At 45.2% G+C, this 17,638-nt stretch overlaps 1 protein-coding gene across 3 annotated transcripts in view; it reads right to left on the reverse strand.

The window, feature by feature from the left end:
• The window catches only part of Chka (choline kinase alpha), a 50,151-nt gene extending 34,044 nt beyond the window's left edge, over positions 1-16,107 (reverse strand). For 2 of the 3 annotated variants that reach the window (XM_041661134.1, XM_041661132.1), the window contains exon 1: positions 15,492-16,107. In XM_041661134.1, coding sequence (XP_041517068.1) covers positions 15,492-15,829 — 338 coding nt within the window. In that variant the 5' untranslated portion in view covers positions 15,830-16,107. The remainder of the gene's footprint in view (positions 1-15,491) is intronic. The other variant, XM_041661133.1, reaches the window with a different exon arrangement.
• Between the last annotated feature and the right edge of the window lie 1,531 nt (positions 16,108-17,638).

Raw genomic sequence — 17,638 nt, forward strand, 5'->3', positions numbered from 1 at the left:
TAACTCAACCATTTTTTTAAAATATTTATTTATTTATTTGTTATGTATAGAATATTCTGTCTGTGTGTATGTCTGCAGGCCAGAAGAGGGCACCAGACCTCATTACAGATGGTTGTGAGCCACCATGTGGTTGCCGGGAATTGAACTCAGGACCTTTGGAAGAGCAGGCAATGCTTTTAACCACTGAGCCATCTCTCCAGCCCTAACTCAACCATTTTTAACTAAGTCTTTAAAAACAAAACAAAATCAATAACATAAACTTGTTTAGGGGCTTTCAGGAGATGGCAATAACCTATGCCCACATTCAGCTCTCACTGTCAAACCCAAGCAGTAAACAGCCTTGGGGCAAATCAACTGCCTGGGCAGAGAAGACCAGAGACAGAGAGAGTTCTTAAATGAATAGATGACACAAAACTCTGTACAATATGAACCACAGATAAGACAGACTTCAATTGTAGTGGACCTCTGTGAACCTTCAGAGTCCTAAAACCTATTCTGACTCCCATTTCAAGATCTAAGAAGCCCAAGCTGGCCTAGAACTGCCTCCAGATATACACCACCATACCCGGTTTGATTTTTTTCCCCCCTTTAATCAGGTAAGAACTTCTAAGTACTCTTATACAACTGTACTCAGTTTGGGTTTTTGTCTATTTTGGTTAAGTTTTTGAAGACAGGGTTTCATTTATGCCAGGCTGGTCTCAAGCTCACTTCACTATGTAGACAAGGCTGACTTTGAACTCCTGATACTCTTGGTAAAATAACTCCCATCTCCCAAAGCCCCTGGGATTATAGGCAGTGGCAGCACAACTACCTGAAGAAGTTTTTCAGGAGGCTGCTCCCTCCTGTCAAAGGATGACAGTACGAGTATGGGCTACTCCCAGAATACAGGCAGTCGCCAGTCTCATTTAAAACCTCAGAAAGAAGGCAGCAGGAAGGAGCAACAAGCAGCTTTCCTCTCCTAAACTAACCTCAGTAGTATCTTCCTCTGCAGGCTTTTCCACAATTCCCCCACCATGTGCAGTCACAGCCAAAAGGGGCTTCAGACTACCAAGCAACAGGACAAGCCCTCAATTTTCTTCCTGTCACATATTCTCCAAAGCTTAGTCAAATGAAAACAGATGAACTACTGTTCTAAACTGTGTGACTTGACTCCAAGTTTGTCTCCAGGCAGGCAGGCTAGCATGGCCAGAAACAAGCTCAACTCAGACATCTCTGGTCTGTTGTGCCACCTGCGGTCTTGGTTGTGCAACAAGCTGTAACGAATAAGTTGTCTGTTACAGTTTGATGACAGTCAAAATGAGTAAAACAGGGTCATTACACCAGTGGCCTAAGAACTATGGGAAACTAATGGGGGGAGGGAGAGAAGGAACGGACACACCAGTGACCAGTGATTCAAATTCCGTGCCTGGTAACAAGATTTACTACCAACAAAGGCCACAGAAATGACAGTTAAAATTTAACTGTCCTTTTCACCATCAAGTTGTCAAAACATCATCACAAGTAAAAATCCAGGTACTCTCTCTGAAGACTTCAAAGAGAGTCAAGGTTACAGACTTGTACAGCATTTTACAAACAACACAAATGAGTCGCAATTCAGCACAGTAAGCACAAGATATTCAAGCTAAAAACAAAAAAATGATACAACAAAAACACCAGTAAATAGCAGAGGCAGCTGATCTCAATGAACTTCGAGCCAGCCAGGGACATAATGAAACATAAAGAAAAAATAGCCCAGTGGTGGTGGAGCACGCCTTTAATCACAGTACTCCGGGAGGCAGAAGCAGAGGATCTCTGTGAGTTCCAGAACAGCCTGGTCTACAGAGCTAGTTCCAGGACAGCTAAGACTACACCAAGAATCCCTATCTCAAAAAAACAAAACAAAATGAAAATAAAAAGTCACTCTTGGACCAGATTTGTAGCTTGGGTGTTTTGTTTGTTGAAAGTTCCATCCCCAGGACCAAAAATAATTTAAAGAATATGAAAATATGTATGCTAATGACTCAAGGACTGGAGTTATCTTTGTGAACATAAAATTTCACTGTAGCTTCAGGAGGGGAAGGGGTGAGAAAATACAAAGAAACTCATATTTGAATGGATTCCAGAGCAGATTATGTAATGCTTTTTTTTTTTTTTTTGGTTTTTCGAGGCAGGGTTTCTCTGTAGCTTTGGTGCCTGTCCCAGAACTAGCTCTTGTAGACCAGACTGGCCTCGAACTCCCAGAGATCCGCCTTCCTCTGCCTCCTGAGTGCTGGGATTAAAGGCATGCGCCACCACCGCCCGGCTATGTTTTTAATTCTTATAATCTTGCTTTTTCATGTTTTCTTTTTAAAAATATAGGGCATGGTGGCACTGGCCTTTAATCCTACTGTTAGATCTCAGGTGGTACATTCTGTTCGGCTGGAATCTCCAGCTTGGCACCATTTCTCTCTTTCCAAACACCACCCTCTCAGAAAAACCTCCAATAAGTCCAGCTCCGCATTCCTGGAGGTTATGTTATGACTGCTCCCTAATTGAAGCTGCCCCTCCCCAAGCCCCTCCCCCAAGTATTATAACTGAGCACAAACCCACCCAGTGGCCGATGTGTCATCATCCCTCCAGAGGGTGAATAAATAATAAATGCCCCGCTTTAAATTGGTCCTGGGATTTTTCTCCTGCTCCATCTCTAGAGGATGTAGGGTCACCTGGGAGTGCTTTGCCCAAATAAACCTGGTCTTTCACTTTTTAATTCAGCTTGATATGGCTTACTGCATAGAAACCTATTATTGGGACACAGAAAACCTATTATCTTGGTGCCAAAACCCAGGAGAAGCTGAGCTTTCTCTATTGGACAGACGTGGTTCCCTAGTCACAAGAGAGGTCACTCCTTTATCTCCCTCTCCACCAGACAGAATCTGACTTTTGACTTGCAGTAAGCCCTTTCCAAGCCACCACCTATAGAGGTCCTGGACCTCTTCTGGGTCAAAGACTCTTGGAGTTCCTGCCATTCCGCAGCCACCCTGGGCAACCCTGATCCATTTCCTTAACAAAGACCCATCTTTGTTCTGTGGGTCCTTTGTGGAAGAGATGCCCTACCCCAAAGACAATCCCACACCCCATCTAAAACCAATCCTCAGTCACCCCTGGAGTATCTACTGCAAAATTTATCCAAATTGGGGCTGCCTCACACCATATGACAAACGGTTTGAGCAACCTCATCCAGGGTTTTTGATCTCTGCACTCTGTCCCCTCCCTCTCCCTGTTCTCTGTCTGTCTGCCTGCCTCTTTCATGCCTCCACTTCCATATGGCCTTTCGCTTTTATTCTCCCCATTCCCCAATAAGCCTTTTGCACTGACTCTGTTGTTAATGGTGTATTCTCTTAATGGCATACCTTGGCATTAAGGTACACACTTTGCCTTTTTACTCAGTAGGCTCTCCTGGCATTTGGTCTGGTCATACTGCGAATCTATCTACCCACAAGAGATCTGTTCTCTTTGTTTATTTCTGTCTTCTCTCCCACCCTAAACAGTGTAAATGTCCTATCCTTGCCCCTGCGTTTGTTACAACATGGGAGTCAGAGCCTGAGAGGTCAGCTGCTTCGTGCCCGGCACATACCTGGCCTGTTCTCCAATACAGTGTCTGCTATCTGGTCATCAATAAAGTATGTACTGATCATCTATCTGCGACTGAATCTAATTCCAAATTTTAGAATCCAATACTTCCTACATTAATTTCCACACGGACACAGGTGTGCTTGTCCGGCTCATGCAGCCTCTTGCACCCATGGGACATCTCCTCTCCTGTTCTCTTCCCTCCCCCAGCAGCTTGGGAGATCTACAGCTTAATTCTAGGCCGATGTATTCCATGTAACTCTGTCTTTTTTGGCCTGCAGATCCACGTGGATAACCCTTACCTTCTGCTCCTTCCTGGCTTTCTCTCACTTGCAGTCAGACTGCAGACCCACTATGCTATCCTGTTTTTACTCTTAATTTCCTCTTGGAACTTATAGGAATACACTTGCACAGTGTTCCACTCTGCGACTCTGTCTCTTTCTTCCTCCATGGACTCATTTTATTACAACAACATGTTCTCTGTTGGAGGCTGCTTGTTGGTTCCCGCTGCCTGGCGGCTTAGACCCGAAAATAATCATATTAAATCACTGCTTGGCTCATTAGCTCTAGCTTCTTATTTGCTAACTCTTACATCTTAATTTAACCCATTTCTATTCTGTGTATCTCCACATGGCAGTGGCTTACTGGGTAAAGTTCTGGCGTCTGTGTCCAACGGGACTACATGGCTACTCTGACTCCTCCTTCTCTCTCCCAGCATTCCATTTGGTTTTCCCTGCCTAGCTCTGTTCCCCTATAGCTCTGCTATAGGCCCAAAGAAGTTCCTTTATTAATCAATGATATTCACAACATAGAGGGAAATCCCACATCACCTCCCCTTTTCTATTTAAATAAAAAGGAAGGTTTTAACTTTAACACTGCAAGATTGCATACAACAAAACAGGTATCAAGCAAGAATTAGTTACAATATTTCTATTTACTTTATCTTTTATCATCATAAATCAAAATCTATAACTATAACTATAAATTCTTCAACTCCATCAAAGACTCCAGAGGGATATAATATTAGCTAAGTAAACAGGAAGTACATTGTAAGCAACTTCCAAAACTCTAGAAATGACAGAGACATCTCGCTGCCTGGACAGTCACCCAAAGTTCTTCTGTACATTGGGGCATCCATCCTCAGCTTACAAGCCCATAGTATCCGGCAGACTTTTCCATGAAGCAGGAAATTTCAAAGACAGTTCCACCTATATTGGCAGTTTGTCAGTCATCTTCTGTGTCCTGCAGAATGTCTGGCAGACTCTTTCATGAAGCAGGAACCCCAAAGGATGTCTCACCTTTAGGTAATTTCAGCAGTCATTTCTCTGTGGGTTCTGCAATCAAGCAGTATAGGCAAGAGCAGTTTCTTGCCCAAATGGCAAACCAACTCGGATGCTCTTGAAGTAACTGGTGCTGCCAGGAGCAGACGTGTCTGTCATGAAAAGTCTTAAGCTCTTAAAACATTTTAAATGCTATATTCCGTAGTCTTTGAAAGGTTTGAAGAATGCCTATCCATCTGAAATACATCTCTGTACATCTAGAAAACCTAACTAACATTAAATTTTTAAATGAGCTGCACACACAATACCTTAATCAAGAGCAGAAACATACATATACAGAGTATAACAAAATTGACCTTAAATTTGTATCAATAAACCAAGATCCATACCAATGCAATCTCTATAGCATATCCCCCTTTAAATGAAAAGAAACATTTATAGACAATATTTTGGAATATGGGCATAGTTCTGTCCAAACTTCTTCCTGCTATTTATTGGGCAAAGTAATTTTTTGAGGGGTGTTCAAGGCGACCTTTAAGGGGGGGTCTTGGTCCATCAAATGATATTAGTCTAGAAGAAATCCATAGGTTCTCATCCTCTGTGGAAACAAAAGAACCGCTTTTCCAAAGCAACATATCCTTAGATCCAAATTCTGAAGTCAAGATACTTTTAATATATATATATATATGCTAGTTTAGCTTAGCAGCCCTTACAATGAAATGTCTCTCTGTACTTAGCTCCTTCACAGTCAAAAAATTCAAAAACAGGGGCTGGAGAGATGGCTCAGAGATTAAGAGCGTTGCCTGCTCTTCCAAAGGTCCTGAGTTCAATTCCCAGCAACCACATGGTGGCTCACAACCATCTGTAATGAGGTCTGGTGCCCTCTTCTGGCCTGTAGGCATATGTGCAGACAGAATATTGTGTACATAATAAATAAATATTTTTGAAAAAAATTCAAAAACACAATATACATAATCCAGACTCTCTCTGCATATTCCATCTTTACTTGGCTTATTTTACTTTACCCTTTTAATCTATGACTGTCTGTATTCTGTCTCTTTAAAAATTTTATTTTGTAAACCGTTTACTTCACTTTTTATAGTCTTTTTCTTCTCTCCCAAGCCTATGTACATTTATTTATCCAACACTGTGACCCATTTAGAGGCTTTTTTAAGAAATCTGGATTTGTCTTTATTGCTGCTCTTGCAGTGGACCCAAGTTCAATTCCCAGAACCCACATGGCAGTTCACAACTGTCTATAATACCAGTTCCAAAGTATCTGGCACCCCCACTCAGACATACATGTAGACAAAACACCAATGTATATTAAAAAAAAAAAACAAGCAAACTTTCGATTTAACATGGGAGTGCTTTGTCAAATAAGCCTAGTCTTTCATTTTTTAAAGTGGCTTGATCTGGCTTACTGTGTTGGCAGAGAAATCTATTATCAGGGTACAGAAAACCTTTTACATATACCGAGAAATGAGATCACGCTGGATGATAGGATTTCTAGCGGTTAGATAAAAGATAAAATTCCCCCGGAACTTGTGAAATAGGTTCATGTCATCCCCAAAGGAGTCATTTCCCTTGCCTCTGGCAGAACCCATTTAAAAGCTAGAAAACTTTTGTTAATTCCACTGTGCTTCTGTTAAGATGAGGAGCAGAGACTGGAGAATCCCAAGAAGCTCATAGGCCACACACACACCAAACAACAAAGAAACCATTCCTCAAATGAAGGCAAATGTTGTGTGTTGAGGACCAACCTGAGGTCCACATATGTGATATAGAATGTGCCTACAAGAGACAGAGAGAAACTGACTAAGTGATTTATATGACTCTACATTGACATACTTTTCTAGGGTTGCATATCAAAACAAATGCTGGCCTCCAGGTTTCTTCAGTCTATACTCAAATGTACCTGTTATACATTTCAAAGTGAAAGCAACCTAACCCTTCTCACCTCCTCCTCTACCCCAAAATTCCCTCTACCTCTGGGCTTCCCTCCCCAGCTACTCATCCTCTTTATAATCCACGATTTGTTCAACATGCACTTTCGCTTCTTTCAAAGATGGCCCTGGCCCAATACAGTCTGCTTTCTTTTCTCTCTGGGTTGGACTCTCAGGAAGCCTCTGGATATTTCTCTCTTATCTACAATAAAAACCTTCCTCCTAATTATAGAGTGGCCATTTTGGCAGTCTCTTTGGTGTGCCCCATTGCATATCCCCAGCACACAAGAGGTTGAGGCAGGCATATCTGAGATCCAGACCAGCCAGGTCAGAAAGAAAGAGACTGTGAACTAGACTCAATTATCTGCAAATTTACTTCCTCCAGTCACAAAGTATTCTAGATACTCCAAGACTTATAGGATTTCCTAAACAAGAACTCTTCTTAAAAACCACAATGTTGGGGCTGGAGAGATGGCTCAGTGGTTAAGAGCTTTGCCTGCTCTTGCAAAGGTCCTGAGTTCAATTCCCAGCAACCACATGGTGGCTCATAACCATCTGTAATGGCCTGCAGGCATACATGCAGGCAGAACACTGAATACATAATAAATAAATAACCTTAAAAAAAAAAAAAAAACACAATGTTGCCAGCCACAGGCAACATTGACTTTAGTCCCAACATTCAAAGATGCTGAGTCTTCTGGAGGCAAAAGCAGGAGAATCTGAGTTTGAGGCCAGCCTGGTCCACATTGTGAGCTCCAGGACAGACCAGGTTACACAGGGAGCCCCTGGTTTTCTATTCATAAATTTATAAGGTCTAAGTGCACTCTTAAACTTCTATACCTCCATTTTAAATAACTAGAGTTGCTGAGCTTGAGGCTAGCCTGTTCTACAGAGCAAGTTCCAGGACAGCCAGAAAATCTATCACAAAAACAAAACCCACAAAACCTAGAATTGGCCAGCTTTCTTCTTTCTCCCTACTTATCCTTCAAGACTATAGGAGGGAACTCACCAAGGCCAGCTGGCCTAGGTCTGAAAAAGCATGGGACAAATCCAGACTAGCTGAACATAGCAGACAATGAGGAATACTGAGAACTCAAGAACAATCGCAGTGGGTTTTTGATCCTGATTGCTCTTCGAGCAGATGAGGGAGGGGGACTTGATCGGGGGAGGAGGAGGGAAATGGGAAGCGGTTGCGGGGAGGAGGCAGAAATCTTTAATAAATAAATAAATTTAAAAAAAAAAAAAGACTATAGGAAGGGGAAAAATAGCCCGCTCACTAGAGACTTGCCTTCTGACTTCAAAGGCACTGTCAGCTCACCAAGGAGGCCACAAATATCAATCACCTAGGAGACCTAGAGTGGGAACTGACCCCCATTTTTGCATACTACAACAAAACCCCAGTTGGAATATAAGACAAGATGGTCATGCCCTTGGCAGCTGTAAATAAATAATGTCCTGTCTTAGTTTCGAAGTCCTTCAGGATGAGACACCACAGCATTGCTTTTAAATCATTGTTCCCGGGGGCTGGAGAGATGATTCAAGTGGTTAAGAGCATTGCCTGCTCTTCCAAAGGTCCTGAGTTCAATTCCCAGGTGGTTCACAACCATCTGTAATGAGGTCTGGTGCCCTCTTCTGGCCTGCAGATATACACACAGACAGAATATTGTATACATAATAAAAAAATATTTTTTTAAAAATAAATAAATAAATCATTGTTCCCTCTGCAGCAAGCATACTCCAGGCACAGAGTGTCTGTCACCTAGGCACCAAAGCACAGGGAAGTCAAACAGGCAGCTTCTCAAACACTGGCAGCACCCTCCTACCACCAACTGGACAAGAAAACTGCTTTTCAAGTTTGGCTACTCTGAAAAGTTCAAAGATGATATATATCTTCCACATATAAAAGGAAGTCAGATCTGAGTTAATACAGGCATCATCAAACTTTCACAATCCTAAGAGTAAACCCAAATAACCATGACTTATTTAATCTACATCATATGACCTACATTAGAACACCCTTGAGCACATAGTGATAACTATGCTAACAAGCATGTAGTGATAACTATGGGCACTTACTAATATTAAATTTCTTGGACAAATGGCCCACCCCTTTAATTCCAGCACTTGGAAAATAGAGGCAGGTGGATCTCTAAGTTCAAGGCCAGCCTAGTCTACAAACTAAGTTCTAAGACAGCCAGGGCAACACAAAGAAATTCTGTCTCAAAAAAAAAAAAAAAAAAAAAAGCCAAAAAACCAAAACCAAAACAATAAAACCAAAAACCTCAAATTTGTCTAGAGCCAAAATTGTAGTATTTACTTCAAATCCTGGTACTTGGGAGAAGCTGAAGCAGGAAGGTGGCTGCAAATGTGAGGCCAGCCTGATCTATAGAAGAAGTCTCAAAACAAAACTTGCTAAGTGTGGTAGCATCCCCTTAATCCCAGCACTCTAGAGGCAGAAGCAGATCTGTGTTTGAAGCCAGCCTGGTCTATACAGTTAAATTCTAAGCCAGTCAAAGGCTAGAACACAGAGAAACCCTGTCTTAAACAAATTCATGAAGCCAGCCGTGGTGGCGCATACTTTTAATCCCAGCAATCAGGATTAAAGACAGAAGCAGGTGGATCTGTGTGTTCCATAACAGCTAGAGCTGTTACAGAAGAGAAACTGTCTTGAAAAACCAAAACAACAAAAAACCAAATGCATGGAGATAGGTGGATAGATATATAGATGTATCTCCTTCTCTTTCAGTTTTCCCTCCCCCAACTGGAACAGCAATCTATTCTCTAGTCTGACTTTCAACTGTACTCCTAACCACTATACTCTCCCTGGCCCCAAATCCTTATTTTTGTAATTCTTTTGCCACCAGCCCCAGAGCTACTGCAATACTAACAAACACAATAAAAGCATAAGAAGGTTCATTGTGAAAGACAGATTACAATCTTCGTGGAAAACTAAAAATAAGGGCCTCCCTGACATATATAAAAGGCAGAGAATCCTGGAGAGAAGTTGGCTGACAAGGTCCCAATGGAAGGGAAGATCAGATAAAATAAAAGCATTGCAGGTTTGGTGTAATACTCCCCCCTACACCCCCCCCCGCCCCACCCTCTCTCTGTCTCTCAAGCAAAGGCAGGAAAGAAGATTTCTGTGAATTTGAAGTGAGCTTGATCTACAAACTCTAGGCCAGACAGAACTACACAGTAAGACCCATTCACAAAATGTTTTTTAAAAAGAGCAACAAAACAAAAGCATCAGTGTAGAAACTGGACAAGCCAAGAGATATGGCTAAAAACAAGGGGACAGTGGGCAGAAGGGAAGGAAACACACACACACTATTCCGATCAACAACACCAGTAAGTGGAATGGTAATTCAGCTTAGTTCAGTGTGTGGAAAATGTGTGCTCAGAATACCCACCCAAAATTAAAAATAACATTCAGATTTACAGTGTCTAGGGACACAAAAAGAGCCCCTCAATCCAAACAAACAAACAAAACCTCTAAGACTTGCTGGCAAACAGCTCCCTAAAAAGTAGACAGGCTGGCAAAAGCAGAGTAGCCGCTCATACAGCACCTGCTACAGAACAGGAGCTCAGTATGAACAACTCATTTAAAACTTCAGGGACAGAGGGGTGTGCAAGCTTGTACCTTTATATAACCCTAGCTTTCAGGAGCCTGGGCTACCTAGGAAGCAGTTGTCTCAAAAAAAAAAAAAAAAAAAGGAAAGAAAGAAAGAAAGGAAAGAGACAAAGGCAGGGAGAGAGGGAACATGGGAGGGAGGGAAGAAGGAAAGAAGAAAGGCTTCAGGTAGTACCCTAGTTACTGCCCATGATGAAGACCTCTTAAGAGTATACTCAAAACTTTTTCTTTTATTCAAAATTATTTTTAAAGAGGGATCTTTGAGAGAATGATGGGTCAGGTTAATAGCACCTATTTTGCAGAGGATCCCAGTTCAGTTCCTAGCACCCACATTAGGTTCACAACGCCTATACATCTAACTCCAAAGGATCTAACACCTTCTGGACTCTGTGGGTAGGCATGTGCACACAGGGTTGGTTGCATGCATGTACGCAGTTGCACGCACAACACTAAAATAAAACCTTTTGCTGGGCAGTGATGGCAATACACCTTTGATCCCAGCACTTGGAGGCAGAGGCAGGTGGGTCACTAAGTTTGAAACCAGCCAGGTCTACAGTGGTGAGTTCTAAAACTGCCAGGACTATACAGTAAAATCCTGTCTTGAAAAAATAAACTTTTAATGGAACTGGGGGGGGGGGGGAGTATGGGTTTGTTGTGATTGTGTCTAATCGCTAGTCTCTTGACTCCATGTCTGAATTCTGTGAGAGGAATATGGCCTTACTGGAAATCCACAGGTAAGGCATCTCTGCCAAGTGGGCCTGCAGTCCAAACATTTGTAGAACCTGAGTTAAATAAATATTTAAAACAAAGAATCACAGGCAGCACTGGGGAGGCAGAGGCAGGTGGATCTCTGTGAGTTCAAGGCCAGCGTGGTCAACAAGAGCTACAAGGCCAGGAACCAAAAAGCTGCAGATAAACCCTGTCTCGAAAATAAAAATAAAAAAAAAAAAAAAAGAATCACAGGCATGTGGTGACATACATACATTCAGGCAAAATACTCATAAAAATGTTTTTTTTTTAGTTAAAAAAAATAATCCTATCTTCTACTAGAGACTCAAGTTCCTCTTTGCAAAATAGTAAAATAGAACATAGAAAAAAATCCCAGTTATTTCTAGTTATCAACAAATGAATTATAAAATTTTTTAAAAGAGGTAAAAAGACACTGGTTAGCCAATTTTGAAAGTAAAGAAATAAGAGAGCTAACACTATCAACCTTTAAAACTACAATAATTAGGGGGGCTAGAGAGATGGCTCAGAGGTTACGAGCACTGATTGTTCTTCCAGAGGTCCTGAGTTTAATTCCCAGCAACCACATGGTGGCTCACAACCATCTGTAATGAGATCTGGTGCTCTCTTCTGGCCTGCAGGTATGCATGCAGGCAGAACACTATATACATAAAAAAATCTTTTAAAAAAAAAACTACAATAATTAGGGCTGGATAGATACGGCTCAGCAGTTCAGAGCACTTGTTACTCTTTCAGAAGACTTAGGCTCTGTTCCCAACACCCTCATGGCAGCTCTTCTGGCCTCCACAGGCGGTGCATGCACGCGCATACATCCTCCACAGGTGGTGCATGCACGCGCATACATGCAGGGAAACTGTACTCCTACACGTAAAATAAAATATAAACCAGGTGTTTTGGACACACTTTTAATCCCAGCACTTGAGACTGTGACCTCTGTGAGTTCAAGGCCAGTCTGGTCTACTTAGTGAATTCCAAGACAGATAAGGTTACACAGCTACACAGCAAGACTGTGTCTCAAAACAAACAAACAAAAAAAGCTAAGGAAAAAGATGACAATAATCAATACAAGTACATAACTTGTACGTACAGAAGAGAGAGCCCATAAATAGAAGCAATCTGACAAGAGCAAAGGCGGTACCTTGGAGTCAAACCGTACTTTTGACAACCAGTACTAAAACTCGACATCCACATGCACACACACAAAAGAATATAAATAGACTTAACACCTACAAGAAAATAAGCCTCAAAGGAATCACAAACATAAATGTAAAATGCAAAACAGTAAAGTTTTTGCACACCAACATAATGGTGATAATTTTTCAGATAATGCAATGAAGGCACAATCCAGAACTAAGCATGGAAAGCATGCTCAGGCCTAAGTACAACCCCTGACATCGAAAAAATTAAAGACAAAAAAGAAAAACCAGGCTCAGAAGTTCATACCTGTAATCCCACCACTTTGGAAGCTGGGCAGAGAATTACTAAGAGTTTGAGGACAGCCTGAGCTACAGAGTGAGACTCTGACCCCTCCCCCAAGACCAAAAAGAAAGCCAAACTGAGCAGAAGGGTTGCTGCATAAGTTAGAGGTCACCCTTCAGCACATGAGCCCATAACCCAAAATAATGAACAATTACTGCTCTCTAGGAACTAGTCTTCCATGAAAGTAACGCACCCACACCCAAGCAAGTTAAGGGCCCATTTGAAGGCCTGTAGCGCTGAAGTCCTGGGGAGAAAATGTAGTGGGGGGAGGGGTTCCTCCTTTTTGGTTCTCCCTGAGTAAGGCCTTGAAGGAGGAACTGCCTTGTAGGGGAAATTTTAAAAGCAGCCATCAGGGAAAGGACTGCTAAGCAGAGGGCAGGAGCAAATGGGCCTGCTACTGAAACACACGGCTCATTTAGAAGCACTGGGCCCAATGGAAAGAGCTCAGTTAGTCGCTGCAGTTGGGGGAAGGGCAATTTGAAAAGAGCAACAAAACGGCCCTTCTCAAAGGTAGACTGCAGCCCAAGTTTAGATCTTGCAAACGAGTTTAGATTTTATTTCCTAGCTACAAAAGACATGGGAGCAACTGATGACATTTGAGAAACACCCGGCAACAGGCTACAGAATGAACTTAGATAGAGGTTAGAATACATAAAATGCTTAGATCCCCTGGGGCCTCCAGTACCATGTATCTAAGCAAGGACAGGTAGTTCTGGGCTGTCCCTAGACTTTAGAGACCACAGTAGGAGAGACTTCTGAGGAATAGAGTAAAAAAGATGGAGGAACTGGACCAGACCGCTCTTAAGACAGAAAGAAATACTTTCTGAGGCGGGGAGGAGCCAAAGGGTTAAACCTGGAAAGGCTGAAGGGCTATGTTGAAGCAATGTGATGAAAAACGGGGCAATGTACTAAACCCAGCAAAAAGCTATACCCAGGCCACTAAGCTTGTTTTACAGGTAGTTACCACCCACTTCCCCACATCTTAAATCACCTCTTTATTCCACATATTCTATAACTACGTCTTCCCCAAAGCACAGAACTGACAACATGCCCCATTTTTTTCTTTTTGGTTTTTCAAGACAGGGTTTCTCTGTGTAACAGCTCTGGCGGTCTTGGAACTCACTCGGTAGACCAGGCTGACCTTGAACTAAAGGATTAAGGTGTGAGCCACCAAGTCCAGCAGCACACCACATTTTAACAGGTACTGAAAAAGAGAGTCCTATCTTTAAGATTAATTCCTAAACCATGCGGTGGTGGTACACGCCATTCATCTTAGCACTCAAGAGGCAGAGACAGGCGGATCTCTGGCAAGGCTGGTCTACAGAGTGAGTTCTAGGACAGCCAAGGATACAGAGAAACCCTGTGTTGAAAAACTAGAGGTGGGGGAGGCGACAGGGACTAACTCCTGTAGAAAAAGAAAAAAAGACATTCTCAGTGCTTTTGCAATGACTGGTTTGAGCAAAGCAGATTTAACTGATGAGTGACACACTCCCAAGAGAAAACCACATCCAAGTACCCATGAAGGGCCGGGAACACAAAGTGGAAGTGCAGTCCATCCAAAGAGTTAATTTTGCTGCATTCATGACTCTGGTGAAAGACTGGGCACGGAAAAGGAATCAAATGACTAGAAACTGGATTTGAGGATTATGGATGGCAGCCAGCCAGCCAGTCAGTTTCTAGACACTTGGCACTCAACCGGGTCAACCAAACAGAAACTAGTAGAAAACGACCAAATGGGTTTTTAAAGGCCAAACAAAAGGACCTGTACTCAATACTGAATGCTGAACACTTGTGCATTAAAGGCAAGGGCAGAGCTGCATTTCTCTGTTAAGTCTGAATACATGCAAACCTACATATTTTTTAAATTAAGATGAAATATTAAAAGGAGTAAGGAATGCCCAGGCAGAGTGGTGCATGCCTTAATCCCAGCACTCAGGAGGCAGGGGCAGCGAATCTCTGTGAGTCTGAGACCAGCCTATTCTACACTGTGAGTTCCAGGACAGGCTCCAAAGCTACAGAGAAACCCTGTCTCAAAAAACTACAGAGAACTGAAGAGCCAAGCATGGTGGGCACATCTATGATCCAGCACTTTGGGAGGTAGAGGCAGGCTTATCGGTGACTCAAGGCCAGGCTCCAACACCTAGAAAATTCAAGCCCACTTGACCTACAAGAGACCCTTTTTCAAAAGAGGAGGAATTTTCGCTACTTCTACTTTGGCTCATTTTTGGAGCCACGCCTCCAGGCGTTGGCCAGTAACACAGGCACACGAAGACAAGAACCTCAGAAGACTGTGGCCTTCCACCAACACACACCAACTCCTCTGTCTCCCTGCCTTTTGGAGACAGGGTCTCATCATGTAGCTCTGGCTGGCCTGAAATTCGTCATGTAGGCCAATCTGGCCCCGAACTCAAGAGATCAGCCTGCTTCGGCCTCCCAAGTGCCAAAGGAGTGGTGGGGGAAGGGGTTGTGATCAAATAACAGACTAGAGGCACGACAAAGGAAAGTTACCCGGTGAGTTTTCCCCCTTTTTCTAGAGCCCAGCCACAACATCCCTTTTTCATTCAAGGCCTTCGTAAGGAAACGGCTTCTAGACACATCTATTTTGAGCTTCGGTACAGAATGTACTTGTATGGCTGCATAGTATTGTTCTCCCGCAAGGGACCGGAGGCATCCCAGCACACATTTTCCCCGAAGCTCTCCCGAAGGCCGCCTGCCGAGCTCCGGAACGTGCTCCGGACCCTGGGCGCGGCGCTCACCTCTAGCCCAGCCGCCGCCCCGCCCCGCCTCCCCGGCCCCCCGCGCGGCGCCGCAGCCACCGACCTGATGACACTGATGTGGAATTGGTCCTCGCGAAGGCCCCGCCAGGCACCAGGCAGGAACTCCTTGCACCACAGGTAGGCCCTGCGCCGGGTCCGGGGCTCCGGTTGCTCGTCCGATAGCGGCGGCGATGGCGGCGGGGGCAGCGGCAGAGGAGGAGGCGGCGGCGGTAGCAGCGCGAGAGGCTGGGACCGACCGCCAAGCTGCTTGGGCTCCAGCTCGCCTGCGGCGTCGCGCTGCTGCCCCACGCCGGGCGCCGGGGCAGCGCTGCCACCGCAGCTCAGCAGCAGCCCGAGCGGCGACGGCTCCACCTCGCCCCCGGTGCAGAACTTGGTTTTCATGCCCGACAAGCGGCCGAGAAGGCGCGGGCGGCCGCAGCGCGAGAGGGCGACGCTCAGAGTCCAGCTGGATGCCCGCCTCTGGGGGCCGGGCGCGGGAAATGGCTCGCCGGCTTCGCTGACTGACCGGGCGGCGGTTGTGGGAGCGCGCGGGGAGGCGACGTAGGCGACGGCGGGGAGAGGCAGCAATGGATGGCGAGCAGCGGTGGGCAGAGGCGAGCGCGGAAGGCGGACGGCGGACGATTGCTGTAGTGGGCCGCGGCGCTCGCTCCTTTACAGCGCCGCACGCGGAGCGCAGAGCGTCACCGCCCGCCCCCGCGCTCACCGCTGATTGGACGCCGAGGGGGCATCACAACCGCCACCGCCCTCGCCACGCCGCGTTCCCATTGGCTGCAACACAGCCCCGCCTCGCCTCAGGCGGTGAGCCCACGGGGAGGGCGGGGCCGGCGCACCGGAGGCGGGGCCTTGCGCAGGGGTCCCGGGGGTCCCGGAAAGACCAGCCATCTCATTTGTCCGCGCTTGCACGGAGACTCCTTCGCGGAGTAGGGCCTCTCGGAGCAGGAGAGGAGAAGCCTCTGCAGCTTTGGCAGACGCTAGAGTGGGCCGGGAGAGGGACACTTTCCTTAGACGCCCCCACGTCTGAAGGCGGCGACTTCAAAGGATCCGGGGGCTTTACAGGGGCCCGCAGGAAATTGGTGTCTGGAGGCTATCTGCTCTTTCCGCGTGACCTTGGGGCAAGGCAGCTCCTGAAAGAGCTCCGTGGGTGTGTTTTTACATTTCCCAGGCGCAGTGCGAGACGTGTCCACGCCAGACCCAACTCAGGGCCGGAGGCATTTCTCTCTGCGGTTCAGATATCAAAAGGGAGGTGACTGGGTCAAGGTGACCATTTGCCAGCTGGAAGCAGTCCCTGCTGGGAAGAAGCCTTCCTCCACGCGCCCGCAGCCTCAGTTTCCCTGTCCGTGGTGCTGAGGATGTCGGCTAGATCTCAGGACTTCTTCCCACAGCCTGGCCTTGGCAGCCGCCAGGATTGATAACCAAAGGTGCTTGCTTCGCCATTCCTGGCTTTGTGGACGCTGTCATCTGCCCCCCTCCTTTCCCCGATGTCCAGTCGCGTGACCGTGACTAACATACCTTTGCCGTAGGGCATTGAGGGGGGCCAAGGCCCTTCTCTGTATGCTGACACATTGCCACATTCTTTGGCCTCATCATTCAATCCTTCCAGGAAATAATTTGAGGTGCAAATAATATAAAACTACAGGTCTATGTGGTGGGGAATAACTGGGAAGAAAGATTTCCCCAACTGCCAGAGGCCTAGGAAATCCAGTGCCCTGCATACAGAAAATGGCCCCTTTGTAGGGCTTCACAGTCTGCTGGAAGTCAGAACGTCTTCAAAAAGAGTGGGTACTGCCGGGCGTTGGTGGCGCACGCCTTTAATCCCAGCACTCGGGAGGCAGAGGCAGGCGGATCTCTGTGAGTTCGAGACCAGCCTGGTCTACAGAGCTAGTTCCAGGACAGGCTCCAAAGCCACAGAGAAACCCTGTCTCGAAAAACCAAAAAAAAAAAAAAAAAAAAAAAAAAAAGAGTGGGTACTTATCTGAATGTGCTCCCCAAAATTACCTTATTGGACAAAAAGAGTGCGAATGAACTGGGCATGGTGGCACACCTTTAATCCCGGCGCTTGAGAGGCAGAAACAGGCGGATCGCTGAGAGTTCCAGGACAGCCACAGTCACATAGCCAGACCCTGTCTTTTTTTTTTTTTAAGATTTATTTATTTATTATGTATACAACATTCTGCCTCGATGTATTCCCGC

The sequence above is a fragment of the Microtus oregoni genome, unplaced genomic scaffold (genome assembly GCF_018167655.1).
Source record: "Microtus oregoni isolate MIOR12 unplaced genomic scaffold, Mior012 000012F_ref0000307, whole genome shotgun sequence".
NCBI classification, from domain to species: Eukaryota; Metazoa; Chordata; class Mammalia; order Rodentia; family Cricetidae; genus Microtus; species Microtus oregoni.